At 36.5% G+C, this 25,989-nt stretch overlaps 1 protein-coding gene across 7 annotated transcripts in view; it reads right to left on the reverse strand.

The window, feature by feature from the left end:
• Positions 1-926: 926 nt before the first annotated feature.
• Positions 927-25,989, reverse strand: part of LOC128855480 (filamin-A) — a 184,323-nt gene continuing 159,260 nt past the window's right edge. For 6 of the 7 annotated variants that reach the window (XM_054090424.1, XM_054090420.1, XM_054090421.1 and 3 more), the window contains 5 exons: positions 6,433-6,573; positions 4,151-4,320; positions 2,731-4,039; positions 2,148-2,663; positions 927-2,058 (listed from right to left, as the gene is read on the reverse strand). In XM_054090424.1, the coding sequence (XP_053946399.1) occupies positions 1,667-2,058; positions 2,148-2,663; positions 2,731-4,039; positions 4,151-4,320; positions 6,433-6,573 (2,528 nt within the window). In that variant the 3' untranslated portion in view covers positions 927-1,666. Of the gene's footprint in view, positions 2,059-2,147; positions 2,664-2,730; positions 4,040-4,150; positions 4,321-6,432; positions 6,574-23,217; positions 23,618-23,910; positions 24,181-25,989 lie in introns of those variants that run through there. The other variant, XM_054090425.1, reaches the window with a different exon arrangement.

Genomic DNA, 25,989 nt, shown 5'->3' on the forward strand with positions numbered 1-25,989 from the left:
TAAATTTTCCTACCTTAATTTGTTTTATTCGTTTGTTTTGTATTGCGAACTGAGCTGACATCAAACTTGCCAAAATCGCAACAATTAAAGTAATTGTATTTAATGGCGCAACCAAGGCGCATGTGTTGAAGATGGTGGTACTAGACCAAGGCGAATTTATTATAGGTGACAGCAACCACATATAAGTAAAACCCTACATGTATTTGTTGTTGCCTTTGGTACAAGCATCAAGTCAAAATACAATACAATACGAATGTAAACATACGAATACATACAAACAAAGCATATCATTTTGACGTAAGCCATATCTACGGCGAAAAATTCAGCTGGGTGAATGCTGTCACCTATAATAAATCCACCTTGTACTAGACCAACAAAAATGTTTTGTACGTTTGATTGTCACGGCAAAGTATTGGCAAAGTAGAAAAGAAAAAAATTTATTCGCCTTGTTTAATCTGTGCTGACAGCTACATGGACACAGCGAAAAAAAAAAACAAATCAGGTGATTTACCAACACCACTTTTAATAGATTCGCTTTGAGCGCAACTATGGTATTCAATTCGCCTTGGTGAATACGGCGAAAAAAAACAAATCAGCTGATGCCAACTTTCATAGATGCGCCTGAATTGTTTTAGTTCTCAAGTAGTTTGGTATTTGAATTTTAATCCTGTTTTATAACAAAAAAGCAATTCACATCCAAGGTGGATGCGCTTGACGTCGCCTGTAATAAATTCGTCTTGTTCACAGCCCTCGAAGTAAATCGACAGTCGGTTCTACGCAACCGGAACGACCCGGATTTATATCCGGCCAAGGACTGTCACTTCAGCAGCATTCCTCGTATATGCACGGGGAATGTTTATGCTGCTACAACAACAACATAAATCGACTTCCAGCTTCCAATCCAATCCAAGTCAAAACAAAAAGAATCAAATGTTTAGTTTTTATTATAATTTGCAAGTTTAATTTTCCATTAATTTTAACCGTTTGTTGAAAATAAAATAAAAAAACAACATGTACATAATAATATAATATTATTAAATGGATAATAAAAAGTATTTCTTCAGCTCGAACATTTATGTAAATCAATATCTTAAAAACAATTATTCTCATTATAAATAAGCATTTAAATTGGACATACGTAAAATGTGTAATGATTACTTTAAAATTCACAAAGCAGCAAGGGCACAATTGATGACAGCAAACATTTTTGGGTACAACAATTGATTTTTTTTTCTATCCAAAAATGGCAATTTTTGTATAGGATAATTCATATAAATTTTGATTTGTCCAAATTTTATTTACATTCAGTTTCCACATATTCGATTAACTTAACAAATACATATGTATGCGTTAAAAAAAATATAATAACTGCGATAAAAAACGCGATGAAAGTACAAAAAATATTGAAATACTTTTTGAAATTTGATTTTGCGATACAAACTTCCTTTAACTAACCCATTCCGGTTTATCAGCGGCTGATAATGAGTTTCACTATATGCATGTATGTATGTGTGTATATGAATATCCGTTTATACTTTACTACTATATTCGCGCTAGCACTGCAAGGTATTTTGTTTTTCTTTTTTCTTGTGCGTCTGCATCTCGTCTCTATTACAAACAAACAATTGCACCGTTCATAAGGCACTTTCTTTACGTTGCTTCTAGCCTAGACATCGATTTGGAATGGGGAGCCGGGAATATGTTCTTCACCCCATTTGACTATTAATATATATTGTCCACGATCGCGCACCATATAGTTCACGTTGAAATTATTGCGGCCGGTATGTTTTACGTTGAACTCCTCGCATGGACCTTTAGGCCCGTACATGCCCACGAAGAGCATATTGTTGCCGGCCTCTGTGGCGTTCACGGTAAAGTTATTTTGCTTGCCCATGTACGCTTTCTTCAAGCCCATGCCCTTGGATGTGATTTTGGAGGCGTCTGACTTGAATGTGGGCATATGCACGCCAGTATTTTTGCCACCCTTGGCCAGCTTCTGCACTGTCTCAACGATCACTGTAGATGTTTCCTGGGCGCCCTCATCTGCCAGTTTGTCACCTAAAAAATATAGAAGAAAAAAAGTTTAATCTTAGTGGTCGCCTAAAATTTGTGGCATGCAAGCAATGCATGTTTTGTGGCACACTCACCGACGCAGTTCACTTTGAATGGTGAACCGACAATGTGCATGTTATTGTATTTGACCGAAATGTAGTGGTCGCCCGGCAGCAAGGGTGTGTAGCGTACTTTGTATCCCTCCTCTACTTCCGTGCAATCCATGGCCACTTTGGAGGGGCCGTCAATAGAGACAGCGAGCGTGCCGACACCTGCGTTGCAGGTGTTAATTATGAAGTCGGCTTTGTGACCAGTCTTCACTTCATCCAAACCGGAGCCGGTGGCATGCACAGCAGCTGGATCGGCTACATCTTTGCCGACCTTAATTCTGAATGGTGATTCGGGTATATGTACGCCGTTGAATTTTACATGAATGGCATGAATGCCATTCTCCCGTGGATAGAAGCGTACCGAATACATTTCGCTGTCGATGCTTTGGATGAAGCAATCATCGTCGGTGCCGGATGGTGCAACGATTTTGGCGTCGAGTGTACCCTTGGCGCCATTTTTGCGCACCATAAATTGGTAGGGTGCATCGGCTTGGATGTTTCCTGAAAAAGCAAAAATGTATGATTGTATGTGATAATTTGGAGTTATTACATATATCGGCAATCTTACCTTGCGGGAACTGTTGCACTTCTAGTTTATGAGCATCACCAGCGTCTGGCGAGATGTACACCTTAAATGGTGAGTCGGGTATGTGGCGATCGTTAAATTTCAAACCCACACGATATTCGCCAGGTTCGCTGACCTTGTACGAGACATCGCATGAACCGTCCTTTCGGTCTTTGAAGTCGATTTCAGCCTTGCTGGGACCCTCCACAGAGATAGCCAGTGAACCACCGCCCGCCTCGCGTGTCCATACATTAAACTCGGCTGCCTCACCGACAATACCACGCTCTAAGCCCGAACCACCGGCCTTTACCAAGTGGCTACCAAAATCGCGCAATGGGCCCACTGTGAACTGGAAGGGGGAGCCGGGGATGTGCATGTCCTTGTAGCGCACTGAAACGGTGTGTACGCCTAATTCTTTCGGTACGAAATGCACCGAATAGAGTCCATCTTCGACTTCTTGTATTTCTGCGTCCTCAGTCACATTGCTGGGTGATGTTACACAGGCCATTAGATCGAACGAAGTGATGCCAGGCATTTTGAAGGTCAACTTGCACTTGCTGCCAATTTCAGTAACGGGTACAGCGTCGCGTTCACGTTGAATCTTTTCACGCTTGCGATTGCTGCCCTCACCAGTGACTTTAACGGTAAATGGTGAGCCCTCAACGTGATGATCGGCGAATTTCAAATTCACAATGTAGTAGCCTGGCTCTGTGGGCTTGTACGAAATATTTAATGTGCCATCATCTTTGTCAGTGCATTGGATCTCTGCTTTGCTGGGACCCTCAATCGATACGGACAGACCACCATATCCGGCATTGCGTGTGTCCACAGAGAAAACGTTGTCGGCGTGGGTTTTGCCTTCCGTCAAACCGTTACCGGATACCTTAACCTTCTTTGCGTCACCCACTTCACGCTCACAAACGTCAACCTTGAATGGCGAGTTGGCAATGTGTGTGCCCATACGTTTGACCGACACCATATGAACGCCAATTTCACGTGGCGTAAATGAGATGCCAATGTTGCCAGTTGGCATACGCTTGAGGAAGCAGGGCTCCTCCAAGCCACTGGGCGCCTGAATGGACGCATTCAAGGCGCGCAGATCATCGTCGGTAATTTCACCGGGCATGGTGACTTCCGAACAGGAACCAACCGAAATTTGATTACGTTTGCGACCCTCGCCAGTGATTTTGGCGAAATATGGCGAACCCTTTATATGTTTGTCACCGAAGCGTACCGAGATTTGATATTCACCAGGGGCAGTGGGTAGGTATTGCACCGACACTGTGCCATCTTTGTTGTCATGGTAATTGATCTGTGATTTAAAAATGATTTCAGAAAGAGTTTTTCGGATTACGTGACGTAAGAGAGTTGTTTGGATGCTAGATTACCACCAAAGTTTTGGGTGTTTCATTTAAATACTTACATCAGCCTTGCTGGGTCCCTCCACGGCCATGGTGAGACCACCAGCGCTGGCGCCCTTGGTTGAAATGGTAAAATTACATGGCTCACCAGTAACACCATGAGTCAGGCCTGGTCCATAGGCAGTCACATAACCGGATGTGATGGAATCAACGTGGAATTTGAAAGGTGAACCTGAAAGGTGCGTGGTAAAGGGATATGAGTTGCGAAACTAATTCATAAAGATGTCATAATAAAATAAGAAATAAAATAAATAAGATGAAATAAGAGCAAACTAAATCATTTATGTTGAAATGAGGTTTTCAATTACTGGAGTAAATCAGTCAATTGCACAAAAACGCCAATTATTTTCACCGAATAAGCTTTTTCGCGGTTTGATTGGTTATGAAGCAATCTGCAGAAGAGCGCGCCAAGCTCTGCAAAATACGAGTACGTTCCATTTGAAAATGCCAGAACGCCCACACTGCGCTGCAGAATAAGCGGATATTCTGCGCTGCAGAATAAGCGGATATCATTGTTATGGTGGCTCTTGCTTGTCTAGTTAGTTCAAAGCAATGCTCCTAACACTTTATAGCTCTTGGAAACATAATGTAGAAGTTTTTTTCGGGTTCGCTGGAATAGCGCCGATAAGTATGCTCGGAAACTTAGGAATGCCCTCCAACAGTAGGAGTGATGGAAACGGACCTTTTGTTTTTTTTTATGAAGGATATTGCGTGAGTATAATAAATCAAATCTTGGACTGTGAGATTAAATCACCTTCGAATGGATTTTCAATTATACATTCTGTACCAAAAAGTACTGGGAATCGTTTAATAAAATGAAAAATAATTGTTTAATCACCAAAATTTATTTTGTCGCTTTCAAAATAGGCTCCATTCACCTTCGAAAAAGGCTCCAGACAAATTCTCAAACGTCGCATAACTTCCAATCAATATTCTTTATTTGCCGCAGAACTATTTGGAACGAATTCCGAGTGCACAACTCCATGATAATCAAAGAAAACGAGTAGCATTACTTTCACTTTTCACCGACTTTGACGTGGTTTCTTGGGTTTCGGCTCATGTGGATAGCGCCATTCAGCCGCCTGTTGACTGGTTTGCATGTCAAACTCATATACCCACGTCTCATCACCTGTTATGATGCGTTGCATAAACGTTGGCTCCGAATTCATTTGCTCAAGCATCTCTTTAGCCACCTTCATCCGATGAATTTTTTGAAAGAAATTCAACTCTCTTGGAACGAGTCGAGCAGCCATGCGTCTCATGCCCAATTGATGGTGTAAAATGTTGCGAATTGATTCGTGAGATACGCTAATGGTACGAGCTACGCCCCTCAAACTAAAATTATGGTTTTCCAGTACCATTTCCTTAACTTTGTTGACGTTTGCATCCGTTGAAGACGTTGATGGGCGACCTGATTGGGGCAAATCTTCCACGACTTCTTAGCCCTCTGCAAAAGCTTTATACCACTCGTAGATCCGTGTTTTTGATGAAGCACACTCGTCACAGCCGTTCTGCAACATTTTCCATAATTTGGCACTCGAAATGCGTTCGAAAAACAAAATTTAAGACAAATTCTTTGTTCGATATTTTTATCCATAGTGAAAGTCGCAGAGCACACCTGCGGTTGACTGATATAATTAAATGCCAAAAACAAACTAATTGACAGATCACCCTCAAACTCTGCTACACTATAGCGGGCAGTTGTACCAACATTTTAGCAAAAGAAGTTAGACTTATTTGTATGTGCAACGCGCGCTTTTTAAATGAACAATTCCCGATATTTTTTTGACAGATTGTATGTACTCAGGTACCTCCCTACGATAGTTGGGCTTACATAGCCGGGATGTTGCTAGACTTATGTATGCACCGCCATAAACTGTAACTCAAGCAGTATTTCCCCTAAAGTTTAAGGGATATTGTTTTGCTTGCCATCGAAATGGCCTATTAAAAGTTTAACTGACGAGAATTTAACGTATCATAGATCGAAAGATCTTTTTGAAATATTCCGCCCAACGAATTTGTGGCTTACTGGTGGAGTTAGCTTTTATTTTGGCATTTGCATATCCTAGTGAGTGTTTGGAAGTTGGGACGCAAATGTGTATCCTAATTTCTAGAACTTCCATCATTCGTTAGCGATTAAATTTTCTTATAAACCAAGTAGTCTCATTTCGTGCTTTATCTTTCCTCTTATTGGAAGTGTTCCAAGCTCAATGTTAGGTGGAGATAACAATACATACATACATATGAGTATTTATATATGAAAAGAAAATAAATGTTTACTCACCTTGTACTGGCTCGCCGTTGTATTTTACGACCAGCTCGTGTGTGCCCTCCTCCTTAGGCTCATATTTGATTGACACCGTACCATCGCGATTGTCCTGGATAACAGGCTTGTCAACTTTTCCGCTTGGCATTTTGACCTCAGCTACAAAAAAGAAGGAAACAAAAATGTTTTTAAAATGAAAAAAAAACAACTTATCTTAGTTTGAAAAAAGCAACTTTACATAAAATAAGAATAAGTAACAAAGCAAATACGCGTTCCAAATACTGGGATGCTGTGATATATTGGAAAATTTTGACTATTCATTTTCTTTTATTTTATTTTAGCAAATTTTTTATAAAAAATACAGTTTATTCTATTACTAAAACTGTATACATAAAAGTTTCAAACTTTTTGCAAAAAAAAAAAAAAATATTAAGAAATTTTCAACAAAGTTTCAAACTTTTTATTTAAAAGTTTGGGTAAGCAGTTTTATAGTTCATTCCATTTCTAGTAGAGTTAAGTGCAAATTTGAAGTTGCTAACATTTTCATTGATTTTTGATATATTTTTTTTTTGCTCTGTAAAATAAATTTCTGTTAGGCATTTTCGAGAGCTGCTCTGTGGCCAGTGCTATAAAACTCGCTCTATGCCTGAGAAGCTGCTGATTTTGCAAAAAAAAAAAAACTAGGAAAGAGAAATTAGCATAAAAAGATTGCCTCTGTACAATTTCATTCTATAGAAAAGTATTCTTTGGTCGGATGAAAGCACATTCTATTTGTTAACTGATCCAAAAAAATAAAAAAAATCATACGCCGTTTGCCTTGCGAATAATTTCAAACGTGTGCAAAATCAGGTTCAGAACCTTGGCGTGGATACTCCGACTTATATGAGTTGATTGCGAGCGACATTCTTAACAAGGAAAAATAAAGCAAAACTCTCCATAAGTTGCCATTTTTTGAAGGGGAAAATGCCTTGGAATAGAAAAATCTTCCCACCAGACAATGCAAGGCAGCGTACGGCATTTAGGTATTACTCAGTACGGGCTAAGAAATTAACAAAAAATTAACCCTTGAACGCCAACGACTTCCTTCAGTTTATTGTAGATGCTTTCCATTTCAATTCAACCGGGCTATTCCGGACATGCTCTTCGATTTCGATGTAACTCAAATATGTTGCTCTCTGGTCAAAATAATGAGACACGTATTTCTTTGTTCACCCGAAAAATTTTGTTTTCAAGATTTATCGACACTTTTGTTTTTCGGCTTAAAATCGATTTTTTTCATTATATAAGAATTTTTTTTTTAAATGCTCATAAAGTGTCAAAAATTAACAGATTTTAATGATTGTGGGTTCAAAATGATCGTCATTACTTGCACGAGCGACTTCATGTACAAACAATAGCAAAAAAGTAGTTGAAAATCTTTTATTTTGCAAAAAAACAAAAAGTGCGAAATTTTTTCGAAATTCAATATTTCAAAAAGTGTACTTTTATTTTTTTTTTATAACTTTTTCCAAATCAAAACGACATCTCAAACTTCAATTGAGCTGAACGCCGAGTAGCTAAAATCAGTTGTTTTTGGGTAATGAATTTTTGAGTAAAAAACCTGTTTTGGCTTTAGAAATAGATTGGAAACACGCGAAGCTCTCCTATGTTCGAATAGTCGAATATATGTATGTCCTGTGTGTTCATTTTCGCAACATGACAAGCTATTTAATGTATTACAATCACTTGACATCGAGGAAAAGGAGTTGGGCTGTATAAAAAAATCGGCAATATATTGAAACCAAACCGCTAGACTTAGAATAAATAACGAAATTGAAATATTGAAAGGCGTTAACTGTCACCGCTTTTATTCAATATTCACTCTAAAGAAATTTTTCAGGAAGCACTTCGTAATACACAAGAAATTAACATGCAGTGAAACATTCGTTCTGTCAAATGCTACGTATGGTCAGTACTTTTGTAAGCCACGGATATATGGGCCCTTAAAGTAGCTAACTTGAACAGGATAGCAACCTTTGAAATGTGGTTATACAGGCGAATGTTGAAAATCTCATGGACTGATCACGTTTCCAGCAGTGAAGTTCTGCGCCGATTAAACCGGAGCAGGCAGCTTCTTACGGCGTTGAAGCGAAGGAAGACAGCTAACTCAGGGCATATTCTACGAAGTAGCAAATACAAAACGTGGCAATTCACTCTAAAAGCTGGAAGCTAAAATTGAAGAAAGTCGAAGTATTGGATGCAAACAAATATAATGGTTGCGTAATATTAGACACTGGACAGGACACTAGGAAACATCAGTGAGTTGTGGAATGTGGCAAGAGACAGATAATCTCTTAACGAAATCACAAACAATATTTTTTTTAGAAACCTCAAATTGCAAATTGGAATTGATTTGTAATTAAACTTGAATTGTACGACCGCTTACGTTCGAAAACGAACATGCAACTAAAGTAGATGAAGAGCCAAGTATTCTAGTCCGACAATATGTAATACAAAATACGTTCAAATACAAAATATGTACATTTTTACAAAAATAAGTACATGTTATGAGTTCTCGGACACTCCGGTATTCAAGGAAACGAAATTGCCGATGAATTGGCCTATCGTGGATCAGCGGTTCCCCCACAAGGGCCAGAGCCAATAATCGGAATCAGTTCCGCAGGGATCATGAATTGGATCAGCGATTACGTATGCAATTTACATAAAGAGCGATGCGATCCGGTCTAGAACGCCGTAGAACTGCAAAGTGTTTTGTGACAAGTCCGAACAGAAAACTGTCAAACTTTCTACTAAAACTTGGAAGGAAAGACGTTCGCTTGATGGTTGGTATTATTACAGGACACAACCCATGGGGTCAGCATATGACCACCATTGGAATCATCGAGGACCCGGTATGCCTGTCGTGCTTGGAGGACGCGGATAGCACTGAGCACTTGCTCTGTGAGTGCCCTGCCTTTGCTAGAGCACGGCTAAGAGTTTTGGGTTCCGATGTCGTGAGAATGAGTAATACTCGTTCTCTAAAATTGGATGATATCTACAGATTTGCCAAAGAATCTGTAACATTTTTACAGGACTAACTATCTCTATCTCTGTCTCCATTCTTTCCTATCTCTTTCTCTGATACTTTACTCCTTCCCTCCTTGACTATATACCCTCTAGAGTTCTAAATACAATGGGCTTTTTAGCCTGAGTGTTTTAGGAGCCACTAAATCTCCTGGTGCTCCTTGGCTCGACCTTTTCAAATTTGATTCATGCATTTTCACATGTTATGAGCTGAAATTAATGTTGCTGAAATTTTGCACGTTTGTTGCCTTTTTATTTATGAAAATAATGGATTTTAAAAAAGAAATTCCTTGGTTTATTATATCGTTTTTTTCTTTCTTTTTAATGTTCGGTACGGCCGCAACTTGGCTTGGCCTTAAAAATCGATATTCGATCGCTCTCTACGTGCAACCTTTGGCTTTATGAAGCAGTAGTCGTGTTGCATTGTGAATGTGGTAAAAATTGCATAGCTCATAATGATATTTATGTATCTACAAAAGTTTAAATTTGAAGAAGTTTAGAAGCGTATATTTGTGAACTTAAGTTTTGCTCTGAAATTTTAGTGCCCGACTGTGCGTTATGTGAAATTTGTATTTTTTACTAATTAAATTTTCTAAACTGAATTTCTCTTTTTTTACTAACAATAAATTCGAAATTTTTTCTCAGGTCAATAAATTACACAGAAATTCTATACTCATACACACATATGAGCGTATGTATGTAGGCACATATACAGATGTAGTTATACGAAAATGAATGGTTTTTATAGCTTTTTGTGAAAATATTTGAATTTCTGTCACCAAGTAACTTAGAAAAAACATATTTATTATATGTAGATATATGTATACATTTGTACATATCTCTAATCCGGTTTGATTAACATTTTGTTTCGTAGGTGGTTCTATTTCATTATTATATTTTATTTATTGCATTAAAAATTTTTATGAAAAATGGCGACGCAATAATTTGAACGATGAATCAATGCTAAAATATTTTTGTTGAATTCAGTTTTTTTAGTTGCTTCGTCTTTTCTGCTGTTTTTTCTTTTTCTGCTGGCGACGAAGGCGCGTCAATGAATAGCATTCGGTTGGCCTCCTATTTTTGCATTTTGATATAAATAACTTTAACGGATTTTTGATTTTAAAAATATTAGAAAAATGCCAAAGGAAGTGAAATATTTGATTGTATGTAAAACCGTGCGTACAAACATACGTGCATTCATGCATACATACATACATACACATACACATACATGCAGATATACTCTTCCACATAACACCAAATCATGTTTCGCTTATTTATTTATGAGTGGATCAAAACAGTGGAATTTGTTGTTGTTTAAAGGCGAACGTTGATTATTTTATATTAATATTCCATATTGCATGTGTATTCAACCGATTCTACTAGATAAGTATGGCTGTACAAGTCTTTGAAATTTTATATTTTGCAGTCTTTGAAGTATCTTACAGGGTGTGTCAATAAAAGGTTACATTTGAACTTAGTTTTGAAATTATTAGTTCCTTTTGCTACACCCAAGGTGGCACATTTTGAGTAAAATTTGTTTGGAAATAAACAAGTGACATTTTTTCTATTACAATCGAGAACCTGAGAGCCCAGGTTTTTAAAACAAGTGGAAGCTTAATCCTCCGTTGGAAACCTTTTTTAAAACCTTTGGTTGGGCACGCGGGTCCTGTTAAGTGATAAAGGTGATATCCATAATTCGTTACGAAATCAAGTTTTAGGAAGCTAAATGGAAGCTCAAGTTGTTAGTCAAACTATAATTGAAATATGTTAAATTCACGCCCAAAGTCTGCGCCCAACGGAGGGTTAAAGCGAAGTGATAAAGCTAAGGACCTTACTAGTTGGTACATTTTCGATTAACTTTGCAAACTCTGGAAGGCGCCAGATGAGCCACCACCCAAAAAATCGCGTTTGCAGAAGTCCAAAATCAAGTCGATGCTCATTTGTTTTTACCATTCCAAGTGAATTGTCCACAAGGAGTTCGCGCCAACGGGTCACATCGTCAATGCAATTTTCTATCCTGGCGTTTAGAAGCGTTTATTGCATCGCTTTCGTCGTGCATGAAAATGCACCATCTCATCGATCCACTCTTGTGACTTTTTTTTTTGACTAGAGAAATCGCATTTTAACCATCAATCTCTCACCGTATTCACCTGATATGGCTCTATGCGACTTCTGCCTATTCGGAAAATTGCATTTGGCCATTAAAGGACAACGCTTTTGCGTCTGTAGAGGCCATCCAAAAGCCTTGTACTAACGTCCTGAAGGATATTTCGGTCAATGAGCTGAACACTCTTTCGAAAAGCTTTTAGACCGCACAAAATAGTGTATCGAGGTCAGAGGTGACTATTTTGAATAAATAAATTCGAAGTTATCAGAACAAAGCTCCTGTCGTTTCTATTTTAGCTCAGCCTTGTTTGTTTTGTACCTCACCTTGTATTTTCATTATTCTATATAGCAGAGTAGTCAGTCTGAAATTATAGTTTCTTGACTTCTTGAAATAAATAAAAAAATTCTCAAGCATTCATTCTACCTGAATGACACACATATACATACTTATATATGTAGCTCACACATGCATGCATGCATTGTATTTTATATAATATGTTAAATGACTACAATGGGCTATAAATTGTCGTAAGCATAGAGCAGCTAAAAAGTAATTTCAATGCAGTAAATAATTTCGGCATTTAGTAAATCAACTGCAGGCCAGATAGTGGCAGCACACAACTTTACGATCCATAGCAATTACCATTAAAAAATTAATTACTCGAAATATGGCATATGTTTACGTTACGAAATACAACCAACTGAAAAAATGGCTCAAGCGACAGTCGCATTCGTGGCAATACATAGTGTGACATATTTGAGAGGTTGCCAGCCAATAAAAATGAAATAAATAAGAAGGAAGAAATACAAAACAAAAAACAAACAAAAAATAGGAAAAAATATATAAAATGAGTAGAAAAGTAGAAAAATAAGGAAAAATCGACGAAAAATTGCAGAATTGTAAAAGTGCAATTTTGTGTTGTATCGCGCCGGAAGAAAGAGCAGCAACACAATTGCACTGTGTCACGCACACCTATGCAAAGGCATTCGTATGCTTACATCTTTGTGGGCACATTGATGTGCCTATGCGTTTGGCTTTGACGATCGCCGACCACCAGGGCGTATGCGGAGGCGACTGAATCAAAATAAAAACAAAAAACCGAAAAACAAAAGCAAAAAAAAAACCAAATCAAATAGGAATCTTCATTACGTATACGCATCGTTGCACCAAGCCAATGCAGCGGCATACAAATCCTACACTTCACTTGCTGTGACACCCGAAATTCTTGTAATTTATTTGCAAATGCTGCAGTGAAGCGCGAAATTTGAAAGAATCGGATAAAAATTTGTGATTTCAGCGCAAGGCGAACGCGATACGACGGCTGAGAGTTAGGCGCTCGATCGCCCTTTGTTGGTGCTTTAGTTTGGCTGTTGTTGTTTTTGTTGCACTCTTTTTTTTTCACTTTTAAAATACAACAAATTAAATACAAGCAAAATTGTGAACGCAACGATTCATTAAAAGCGAGCATTGCGTAGTGCAGAATCGGTGGCTATTGCGACCGCCTGGGCCGATCGTAAATTATGTTTTTTAACTTCAAAAGGTGTACACTCTGGCTATGTTGCTATACGTACAGTGCAGTGCTTTGACTATGGATGTGCAGACATGGATGTTTTGTTATTTCTTTGTGGTTGTTGTTTTTCGTTTTTCGTTTATGGTTTTTAAGTTTTCCTCAGACATTAAATATGCTTTTAGGTTTAAATTTATGCCTGTTATATTTCTTAGTTCAAAAAGCATAAAATATCTTCGCACATGAGTACAAGCATACGAGCAAAGGAAAGGTAGCTGTTTTCGAATTTGTTAGAATTCTTTTGAGTGCTATAAATTGCAGCAATCAAGCGTCGCTTGCTTACTTCATTACACGACATATAACATATGCTCATACAAACACATGCACATACAGTGTATGGGTGTGTGTGTGTGTATGGGTATATGTGGGCATGGACAACGCGCATATACACACGCGCATACAAATATTTGTGTATCCCATAAAATATTTCAACACTCATTTGCCTTCATAATTTGCGTTTTCTTTTTCCAGTTCACGCACAAAAGTCCCTTTGACCGTTAGATTAACTGAAATTTATGGTTTTTCATTGCGCGTATCTGACGGCAATTAATAATTTTGCAATCGCTCTCAAGTTTTTCCCTAAATTTATTCAGTTTGCTCACTTAGTTAGCGCAAATAAATTGATACTGCAAATCCTCCTTCCATAATGGCCAATTTCGCCAATATTCAGAGCCACAGCGCGTTCGTACGCATTTTTCCCACAACCCATTGCGTTTGTTCGCGTTTGATGGCCTATTTTGTGTGCTTTAGCTTTTCTTTAAACTTTTTGTGTTCGTTGCTGCCAAGTGGCACGCGCACACTTCCATTTACTTGATTTATTTTGCCGAGTAATAAATATCGGCGCCTTTGCTAAATGGCAGATAAAATGCTTGACTACTCAATTGTTATTGTCTAGTCATTCTATGGCAGCGCATTCGCCACTATTTTCGCAAAATATTTTATATTTTTCACTTTCTAATGGTTTTTTAGATATTTTTTTCTTTTGATGTACGCACTGGGAAAATGCTTTTCAAATTAACTCGGCATTTTTCTAGTCACAGCTGAATAAATGTTAATTAGGTGCATTAAATATGCTAATGTGTTTTGAATTGAAATGTAAAGAGTCCGTGGAGCCGGGGAAATTTTCTAGATTTGTGTGCATATAATTTAGTTACTTCATCTTTTTATTAACATTTTTCATGCCAATTTTTTCGCTAATTTTTTATAAAAATATAGTTCATTGTCGTCTAAAAAAACCTTATAAATTGAGTCCAAACTTTCGTTAAAATTCGCAAAAATTAAACGAATTTTAAAAAATGTTCTGAAAAATTTTCAACTTTTGAAACAGAATTAAAAAAAATTTAATTCAATGAAGCGAAAAAATAAAAATAAAAATTTTGGAATATTAATTAAATAATTTTTTTTTAAATTCTGAGTACGCAGTTTTGAACTTCATTAATTTTTTTTGTCAAGATTCTATAAAAATATATTTTATTATAGAACAAAAACCTTATAAATCAAAGCTCCAAACTTTCTACAAAATTCACAAAAATTAAACGAATTTCAAAAAATGTTCTTCAAAATATTCAACTTTTTAATCAGCATTGAAAAAATTAAATTAAATTAAATAAAAAAATTAAAATAAAAATCTTAGTATGCAGTTTTGAAATGCATTAAATTTTAATATAGTAAAGTGTAGTTTTGAAGTCGCTCAAACATCAACCTGATTTTGGACAATTTTTTTTGCATAATTGGTTGAGAATTTTCTTTTATGTATAGAGCACATGTTCGGAGACTTTCACAAAGATTTCTATTTATATGAAAAATTAACGAAAATATTTAACGTGAAAAATATTGCGAATATTCAAAAAAAAAAAAAATAAAGTGACTTAATTTTGTGTATTAAGTTTATTCAGAATAATTAATTATTTAATTAAATAATATATATTAATAGTACAATTTCTGAAATAAATAAATGAATAAAAAATAATAATAAATAAATCAGTAAATAAATAAATAAAAAATTAATGAGTAAATAAAAAATAAATAAATAAACAAAAAATTAATAAATAAAGTAATAAAAAAATAATACAATAAACAAAAAAATAAATAAAGGAATGAATAACTAAAAAAAAAATAAATAAATAATCAAATAAGTAAAAAAGCAGATCTCTAGAAGCTGTACAAAGACTCGCCGATTAAGTCAGACTTAAAAGCTGTACCCGATAAATTGACATAGTTGCAAAGAACTCACAGTTGGCGAAGAAGTCGGCACTGAGACTAAGAGTAACAGGGCAATCAACACAATAACAATAGGCCACAGTAATGCCATCGAAAGTTGAGCTTTTTTCAAAAAGGAAACACAGGCGGTGCAAGTAATAAAGCAAAACAGATGACAGGTGGCGGTATGAACTACGATTTAATCAGGAAATTACTGCCAGATTAGGGACTGTTGTGCTTTTGTTGGCGATTTAGCCTCAACAATTGACAGGTGACGGTATGAACTACGATTTAATCAGGAAATGACTGCCAGATTAGGGACTGTTGTGCTTTTGTTGGCGATTTAGCCTCAACAATTGATAGGTGACGGTATGAACTACGATTCAGTTTTCACAAATCGCCTGGAAATGACTTCCAGAGTGGGTACTGCTCTGTTTTGCTTGAAGCTTCACCCTCAACAGTCATTCAAGATCTCACATAACTGCAACACTTTGTGAAATTATTGGGCATTTATGCCTTACTGAAGTAGACTTACGGCACTCATATCCAAAACCAAATATCAAAATGCACGCAAGGTTTTCCAATAAGAGGTGTTATTTTGATATTCAAAGAAAAATGCTATTTTTTAATATAAATGATCGGATGTTTATTTCATTATAAAGAAGAAGGTATGCCGTTAATAGTGGAAAATAACATTAGGCAAATGACCACCACGACCACGCTTACAGGACAATTTCCGTTTCATTAAATTTTCCATTACCGAATTGCAAAGTGGCTGCCCTATGTCCTCGATAGCCTCACGAATTCCATCTTTGTGGTATTGAATCGACCCTGGACTGTTGGCGTATGACCCAAAGAAAAAAGTCACAAGGTGTTAAATCGCAAGATCTCGGTGGCCAATTGTAATCACGTCTTAGAGAGAAAACACGGTCGGGAAACTTTTCCCGTAAAAGGTAAATGGTTTCGTTTGACCAATACCAATACCATCCAATCATCTCTCGATAGCGATAGATAACACCTATTATTGGCGTGTACACCCTTTTTGGGTGTTTGGCAGAGCTTCTCCTCCTATATGTGGCGTGCGTCTTGATGTTGTTCCACAAATGGAGGGACCTACAGTTTTAAGCCGACTCCGAACGGCAGATCTTTTTTATGAGGAGCATTTTGATGACAGAAATTCGTTCGGGGGCTTGCCAATGCATGCCGAGGGGCGACCGCTATTAGAAAAACACTTTTTCTTCACTTTGGTCTTTCACCAAGATTCGAACTTACATTCTCTCTGAACTCCGAATCGTAGCCAAGCATCAACGCATTCGGCTACGGCGGCCACCATTCTTAGAGCTTTAATTAAATCTTGTTTTCACTGAGGTGTAGGTTATTGCGAGACTCCCATTCAATTAAAGCCATGTAAAATGCTTGTTAATCGAATTAATTTTTTCTCTATTGAAGGTCGCTTCTCGGCAGGCAACGGCAAATCTCTGAGTGTATATCAGTTATGAGAAAGCCTCTCATTGAAGTGATTTAGATCGTAATGACAGCTTAATTAAAGCTACGTTGATATTGACAATGCGAAAAAGCGTACAATATAAACGCCAACTTTTCATATAACGGTTATTTTGAAAACTACAAAAGATTGGAAATTTTTATAGCTGGCGAAGAAAATTTCATAAAATTTTTGTATAAAAAATTATCTCAAAGAAATAAATGCGATTATTAGAAAAAAAAGGCTCACTTTTATGAAATCAGCTTACATTAGCATTAATTTGCTTTTTATAGTCTGCAAGAAATACATAATTTTTAGATTATTAATATAAATAAAAAATTATAAAAAAAATCACTTGAAGCAAATGTACTCAATTTTCACATACATACAGGCTTTTTTTGAAGTCTCTGCAAACACGCTTTTGAAAGTAAATAAAATCGAACACCAACCATGTACAAATTCCATATAAAAAATGTATTTTTTTATTGACACCAGTACGTCCGCCTGCTTGTGCAGCGAGCAATTCGCGTAAAAATTTTGATATCTCAACGAAATTTAGTGCAAATATTGCTCTCGGTAAGGCATATGTTGGTATATAAAGTGGACGAAATCCATTCTTTAATTAGAGATAATTTTAAAAACTCCAAAAATGCAATTTTTCAGAAAAATTCTTCAATTTTAAATAAAATAAAAAAAAAAAATGGTTAGGCTAAATTTTGGTAATTCCGACTCAATACATTTTTGTTTTTTAATTTGTTCAGTGAATAATATTTTTTGCGTACTTTTTAGAAGAGGGCCAAATATTCCTTGTATGCTCGGTATTGCGAGATTCGTGATAGGCAAATTCGCATGACTGAAGCGCAGACAGCAGATAAGTCACTATGACTTTCGTTTTTCAAAGAATACATAACCTATAAATAAAATATTATATAAATGCGAGCAATAAAGTTTAATTCGAAAATGACCTCGACAATTTTTGATAGAATACGAATATTCATGTTAATGGAAATGTCCAAATTTTTAATTGATAATTTTCAAACTGACCAGACTAATGAATTTTTGCTTTGAAATAGTGTCATTTCACATAGTTAATTGCAATTAAATGTGTGTTATATCAAAAAAAAAAAAATGTCTATTTTATTTTTCAATTCTAAATTTATATTTGGATATAGCTAAATTATATACAAGTTCATACATATGTACATATCTACATACGTATTAGTTGACAAGAAAGTATGTTAATGGATCTGGCATTCTTGAAATTCTTCGAATGAGAAATACAGAAAGCAATTCGTTAATCGACTACAAATAAATATATATGAACATAAGTATGTGAATTGGATACAAATACAAAAACGCATTATTGCTAATATTTTTAATAGACACATACAACATTGCTGGGGATTTAAGCCAAACTTGCGCTCTGCTTGCTTACCAAAATGTGTACAGATTTTTGCAATGAATGGAGGGACGTGAAGTAATACAGAGATTTTTGTAATTGTCTGTTCAGGGCAATAGCTTTTAGCAAACAAATTTATAGAAAAGTCAGTCAAGAGTGAGAATGGGTTTGACTATCGACACTAATGGGAAAAATTAAGGCATCAAAAAAAAAAATTTCTAATTTTTAATGCTTTTTCAAAAAGCAGTTCTCAATTAATAAAAATAAAATTAAGTTTTGGATCTTTTAATGAGACATTTTTTAAAGTAACGAATATTAGGCCGGCCATCCATTCGTACGGTGGCTGGTATCACCTCTCGGCACTACCTAGCGTAAGCACATGAGAAACTTATGCGGTTTCCGTCAAAAGACTTCAATCGCAGTTGCAGAAACGGGTAGGAGGTGGAGAGCGTTGAAAACTTCCTCTGTCACTGACCCACTCTTGCCGGCACGCGATATCGCTGTATAAACGCTTACCTCGATGAAAGCACTTCTCACTGTGATGTCAGACTTTGAATCCAAAGTATTGATTTTTAGCAGGTTTTCAAATGATTTGAGTTAAAAATGATCGCATGTGGATTTAAAAAACTTAAAGTTTTGAGTTATTTTAATAAAATTTTTTTTCAAAATATTGGATATCAGGCAATCCTAAGAAGCAACGCATTAAACAAATTATCGATTATTTCCAGTTTCTTGCGGTTTCTTGCCACGAACTGCGAAAGACGTTTTACAACTCAACTAATACAGCTTAATTTTTTTCTTTTTGCAGACCTCGATACGATCTCTGCTCGTTGAGATATCCCACTTTGAAGCGAAAAGTATCCTTTTGATTTCGTTCAGCGATATCCTATCCGCCAATGATCGCACAGAAAACTAAAAAGTGATTTCAATAACTCGAATAAGTTTTCTTCGGTATTGACTATCGGTTTTCAGAGAAATGTTTTTTCCAGCAAGAAAATTGCGCGTTTCATGATTTTTTTTTTGGTAAAAATCAAGTGCTAAATATAAATATTTGTAATATTAATAAAAAACCTAATGCACAGTGAGCTTTGAATATATATATACAATTGGCGCATACACCCTTTTTTGGGTGTTTGGCCGAGCTCCTCCTCCTATTTGTAGTGTGCGTCCTGAGGTTGTTCCACAAATGGAGGGACCTACAGTTTCAAGCCTTCGGAGTCGGCAAATATTTTTTATGAAGAGCTTTTTAATGGCAGAAATACACTCGGAGGTTTGCCATTGCCTGCCGAGAGGCGACCGCTATTAGAAAAAACTTTTTTCTTAATTTTGGTGTTTCACCGAGATTCGTACTTATCACACGTTCTCTCTATGAATTCCGAATGGTAGTCACGCCCCAACCCATTCGACTACGGCGGCCGCCGAGCTTTATACTACTCAATATATCTGCAAACACCGTACGACGTTTCCACTTCATTTCGTTCTTTTGTTTGAGTCGATCGAATTTTTGAATAAATTTTAGAATCACGTTTTTGCTCTTAAACGCTCAAAATTACTGCCAAAAGGAGAGCAAAAATGGTTTCTCTACTTTTTTCACATTTTTATGCTAAATAGTGCTTAAAATTATCACACAAATTTTTTTTCTTTAAATCTAAAAAACAAAATAAAAATTGTTGAAAATTGTTTTTTCATATAACAGGAAAAAAAATTGTTTAATGTTACAATTAATCGATTAAAAATAGTTAATTAATAATTTTAAAATTTAATATTAAAATTAATAAATTAAAAAAAAACCAAATAAATAAATTAATAAATAAAAAAAATAAATTTTTAATAAAAAACAAAAAATGTTTTATCGGAATAATTTCATGACAGTTCATTTTTTTCAGAATAACTTCAGGCAAACCACCAACAAAAACGAGTGAAATAACTTATCTTTGCTAGCCAGCAAAATTGCTTGCTCAGCAGCTGCGTCTACTAGAAAGAAAGCAAGTTAATTGAAAAGTGAGTCAAGGTGCAGGGTGACATTGCATTGCCCTTGCCAAAATATTGGGAAAGCACAAACGCAGTTCTTCTTTCCATAAATATTTCTTATACTTTTATAATTGAATAGAAGAACTGAAATATTCCATTTTGGCTCTTATAAAGATTCAGTTATAACTTTTAGTATTCTGAACCAAATGTGTTCCAGATTCGTGGAAAGTAAATTTTTGAGAAGGAAAATGGTAAGCGGTTACTTTCATGTTTTTTGGTAGGTAGCTAAATTTTGCAATGGCCTGCATGAAGTGCGTATTTTTTTTCGTACTTTATTAAAGCAAATTTTTTCAAAACTAACACTTTCTCAGAAAAACACTTTTGGAAAACTCTTCTTAACGCGATTGTCGAACTCTTAGGTATAAATGTCTACTACACAATAAAACCATGCCACAAATGACAAATTTTTGAAAAGTTAAAACCTTCTAAGTCAATTTCGTATAGCAATAAATGTACCTTAATTAACGTTTTAAAGTTCTCCCTTCGCCTATGAAATCTACAAGGTGAAGTTAATGAGTTAGTGCGTTGGAAGTTACACCCCTAGCTGACTTCCAGTGAAAGCTTGGTGATATTCGGTTCAGTGTCTAAAGTGTCAGTATGTTTCTGTCATCGGTTCAAAAATGAGTTTCGAACAAAGAGCTAATATCAAATTTCGTTTTCAAATAGGAAAAATCTTTACCGAAACATTTGAATTGATGAAAAAAGTTTATGGCGATGATTGTCTATCTCGTGCCAGAGTTCATGAGTGGTTTACACGTTTCAGAGTTGCTTTATGGCGCAGAGGCATGGGTAGTCTCACAAAGCGATGCAGCCGCTCTTGGGGTGTTCGAGAGAAAAGTTCTTCGTAAGATCTTCGGTCCTGTGCGCGTGGCGAAGACTACCGTTCAAGAATGAACCACGAGCTGATTGAGCTCTACGCCGACATTGACGTAGTTCAACGCATCGCCATCCAACGCCTGCGTTGGCTAGGGCATGTCGTGCGTATGGATGAAGAAGCTCCAGCAAAGAAGGTGTTCGAGGACGAAGTCCAAGGGAGCCAACGCAGAGGAAGACCATTGCTCCGGTGGAAAGACCAGGTGGAGGAAACCCTATGCTCGCTTGGTGTACAGAATTGGAGAAGGCGCGCGAGGAGCAGAGACGCCTGGAGAGAGCTAGTGAGGTCGGCCGTGACTCGGTAACGGGTTGTTATGGCCACCTAAGTAAGCAAGTAAGAGATGGTTGTGAGGACATAAATGGCAATGCACAAACGGGCCGCCCAAAATCAGTTATCACCAAAAACTTCATCAAAATTGTTGGTAAATTTATCAAAAATGAACCGAAAGCATCGTTGAAATTCATGGAATCGGAGTTGAATATCTCCAAAACATCGATTTATCGCATTTTAATTGATCATTTGGGTTTACGAAAGGTGTGTGCACGCGTATCGTTCCACCCAAGTGAACTGAGGACCAAAAATTGCTCAGAATTCAACATTCGAAAGAGCTCATTGAAGAGGCGAGAAAGACGAGAACTTCCTTTACAACATTGTAACTGGTGATGAAACGTGGTGAAGCGTAAAAGTGCCGAATTGAAGGCCCCAGACGAGCCACCACCCAAAAAATCGCGTTTGGGAAAGTCAAAAATCAAGTTGATGTTCATTTGCATGATGATGAAGAGAATTATCCACGAGCAGTTCATGCCAACGAGCCAAACCGTCAATGCAATTTTCTATCTTGACGATTTGAAGGTTTGTTGCATTCGTCGAATTCGTCGACTTCGCCCTGAATACCGCGAAGGAGGAAGCTGGCGCTTATTGCCTGATAATGCACCATCTCATCGCCCCACTCTTGTGACTAATTTTTTGACTAGAAATTGCATTTTAACCATCAATCACTCACGCTTGATATTCAATTCACGTCACCACTCCAATCTTTCATAATCGGACAGATTCACTTCCGAGTGAATTTCAATGCAATTGCTATGTAGAACAGTTCAATGATGTACACACGGAAGTAAATTACAGAATAACATTTTATCATTTGCGCGAGCTGCTTAATCCGTACAAGGTGACTGAATAATAAACTATAGATTTAGCAGACGCCATTGTTAACATTGGCCTGTCTCTTTAGGAGAAAACCGTCGGCATTTTGCGCAATAGACCTGTGTTATTTGTGACCATAAATGAGCTGAGAAACAAATTCTTCCTTGAAACGGTATATATTTTCCTGATATCTTTGCTTTACGAATGAGAAATGATATGCGGCAATTTTCTATAAATTTTCGAGTATTTGATTTCCAATAGGAAACCCCAGTTTTTTACGTGCTCGCTCAGATCAATGACTTCAAACTTCCACACAGAGAATAGACCATAGTAATTACATGAGCCGTAAGCCCTGGCAGCTAGTGCTCCTTTTTTATTGTAAAATAATAATTTATTGTTATTTTCCATATATTAAATAAATAAATAAATAATTACATGATCTAGATGGCTAGTATATAAATCCATTTAGGAGAATAGTGGTATCTTAGTACCTAATTGATAGCTTTGGTAGCAAAATAGTAAGCATAACTCACTGTCCTGCTGAAATTGCGGAAAATCGGAAAAAATTGCTCAAAATCTACTTATATATTTATTACTTTTGTAACAGCACAAAACTTGCCTCATAAATTTTAGGGGAAAGCTGCTAAACTGACAGTCGATGGCAGGAAGCAAATCAGTGTCGTTCCGCTAACGTAGAGCCGATAGTAGGATCTACGATCTCCATTGACTGTGCTTACTTTTTGGATGATTTTTTTTTAATTTAATTTTGCTTTTTTGTTTCAAATTTTTTAAATTTTTTTTATTTTTTATTTTTCTTTTTATTCTCAATAGCATTTACAGTTAACTATAAAATACAAAAGATTTATAGCCATGGCTACTCTGGCCTTAAGCTAAACTGAGAGATGGTCAATTACTGCCAAACTTAAATTACCTTGATGCGTTACTATGTAGAACGAAGATAAGAAATTTAGTGGCACAAAATCACAACCGCTCAATTCTTCATTCTCCTGAATGATGGTCTCATTGAAGTATACCGTGGCGCGTTCGACGTGATCGCGTTCTGAGACCGTTATCTTATAGTAGTTCGGACGATAAAAATAAGTAGACTCCTCCCAGGTGGCTTCGGGAGTATCTTTTTTTTCGGGCAACCAACTGAAGTGCATTTTTTGTTTGTTTAATAGCCAAAATAATTTTTATTTACAAAAATTAGTGTTTTTTTTTTTGTTTTGATATTTTAGGATTATTTGCGTTTTTGAATTAAATAAAATTTTTAGGTTTTTGCAGTTGTTGTTGTTATGCGTTTTTTCACACAGAAATTGGAAATAAAGACACTTAAAATTTATAACAATTGACATTAACGACGAACATATTAAAAAATTGCTTTTAAAATTAAGTGTAGAGAAGGAAAGTGTAGAGTTATGCACATATAGAGCAACAGAGCGTGATAGTGGGCATGCGAACTAATTTCGCAAGGATACGCGGAAATGCATTGAGATAAATTTTTTTGTTTCGCCAAAATAAAATATTTTAATTTTTTTTTAATTTATTGCATTTTTTGCAAGCTTCTCCACATATCCTTGGAAATTAGGCGCACATTTTTTCGTATATCCTAAGGATAACTCACACTTATTTTTTTCTTTAAATTCTTAAATTACTAAGTTTGTCTTTTTATGGCACGTTTTTTTTTTTAACAGAAATACACAGTTAAAGATTTTTTTGTTTGTATTTTTATTTAGACTTGCGAGGTCCTTTCGTGCCTCTTTGTTAGGTATTAAAAATGCGCTTTCCCAACGACAACTCACTCGACGCTTGTCGTCTACGCGTTTCCACGTTCCGTTTTCAAGTGAGCTTTTTTTTGATTCCAAATCGACCAGTAGTGCCTTCGATTGCTCCGTATGCGCAGCAAATGCGTCTTCCGATTGACGTGATGCGACGCGAAGCCACGGCAGCGGCAGCAACAGCATTCACAGCATTCACAGCATTCACAGCATCATAGCGGTCATCATCAACGACCATCATCAGCCAGCTAGCGCAGTTGGTGGATTTTCGAAAAATTCACATAGATATCACACGCTGGTGTTAGTTGGATTGCGCACACGCACACCATCACGCCAGCACACCCATACACTTGCGCGCTAATCTTCTTGATTGCTGCTACTTTGGTTGATTTTTCGATACAACAGCTGGGCATTGGAAAATCTCCTTTGCCAATATTCGATACTGTTGACTTAGAGAACGCTGCCGTCGCGGCTGCTGGCGCCGTCAACTTCGCTGCTAATGTCAGCGCTGTTCTTTGATGCTGGGTGATGGCCGCGTGCTGCTGTGGTCGCTGAGGGTGGCGCATATGCTGCTGTTATTGTTGTTGCTGTCTTTGCAACTTTTTTACGTTGCAAATTAAAATCATTTCTTATTTTAATATATTTCATATACCAGTAGAAACACAAAAAAACAAAAACTTCCATGTGTTTTTGCGCGCGTCGCATACCTTGTTTGTTGGTTTGGACTCGTATGTACATACATATGTACATATGTATGTATATTTCAATGCCCCTTTTTTGATTTTGCTTTTTTCATATTTTTGATCACCAATGTTGCTTTGCCATCGTCAGCATCGGTGCTGGCCTCTATATTATATATGAAAAGTTTACATAGATTTCTACATATTTACATATTTATTTTAAGGTAGTCAAAGCAGTGACCGAATATTTCAAAAACCTAATGCATTTGAAATGATTTCGAATTTTCGAAAATGCGCTATTTACGTAGAAAAAATTCTTTTGCGATTTTCTGCTCAACACTGCAGACTTTTTTCGATTAAGACTTCATTATGAAAAAAAAAAAACTTGGCATTTATCTGGTGATTGGTAAAAAAAAGTCGCATACTTATAATATGAAAATTTTGCTTAATCATTACTTGTTGATGAGTGTCGAAAGTATTCGTATTTTTTATTTAAATGGGTTTATTGATCTCTGCAAGTGTTATTTATAAGTATACACAGTAATATTTATAAATTACGAATAGTGCGTCAATAAATTGTCATCGAGCTGTATATTTGTAATAGATAATTTTCTTTTCGTAAGTAGCTCAGTGAATAAAAAAGATAATAGAAAGTTTTTCCAATAGTAGGCGACCCAACCAACCATCATTTTCATCATCATTAACATCGGGCTGCTTTACAGCTCGGGGTGAGCTTTAGCTTCGTTCACGATTCGATGCTCGGTAAGAGTTCACCAGTTTCTAACACCCAGTGCCCGCAGGCCCATTAGAACTTCTTCAAACCATGTTAGTCTCGGACGTCCTCTTGTTTAGGGGGGGTTGCATGACACGTTTGATTTTTGGAAACAGTCATTTTTCATGTGCGTAATATGACCCAACGAATGCAGTAGCCCTAAAGACTGCGATGTCCTCGCCATTACATAGTTGCAGCAATTCTTCATTGCAGCGTATCCGGTAGATACCATATTGCAGTCGTAGCGGACCAAACACTCTTCGCAGCACTTTTCGCTCGAATACCCTTAGCCACGATTCATTTTTAGAAGTCAGTGTCCAGCACTCCCAGCCGTATACAAGAACTGGCCGTATTATTGACTGCTATAGACGTATTTTGCAATCGCTCGTAAGAAGTTTACATTTCAATAGTTTGGTATAAGTGAAATATGCTTTGTTTCCTGCCGCAATCCTGCTTTGTATTGCATCGTGTGA

Source organism: Anastrepha ludens, chromosome 2, assembly GCF_028408465.1.
Source record: "Anastrepha ludens isolate Willacy chromosome 2, idAnaLude1.1, whole genome shotgun sequence".
Classification (NCBI taxonomy): Eukaryota; Metazoa; Arthropoda; class Insecta; order Diptera; family Tephritidae; genus Anastrepha; species Anastrepha ludens.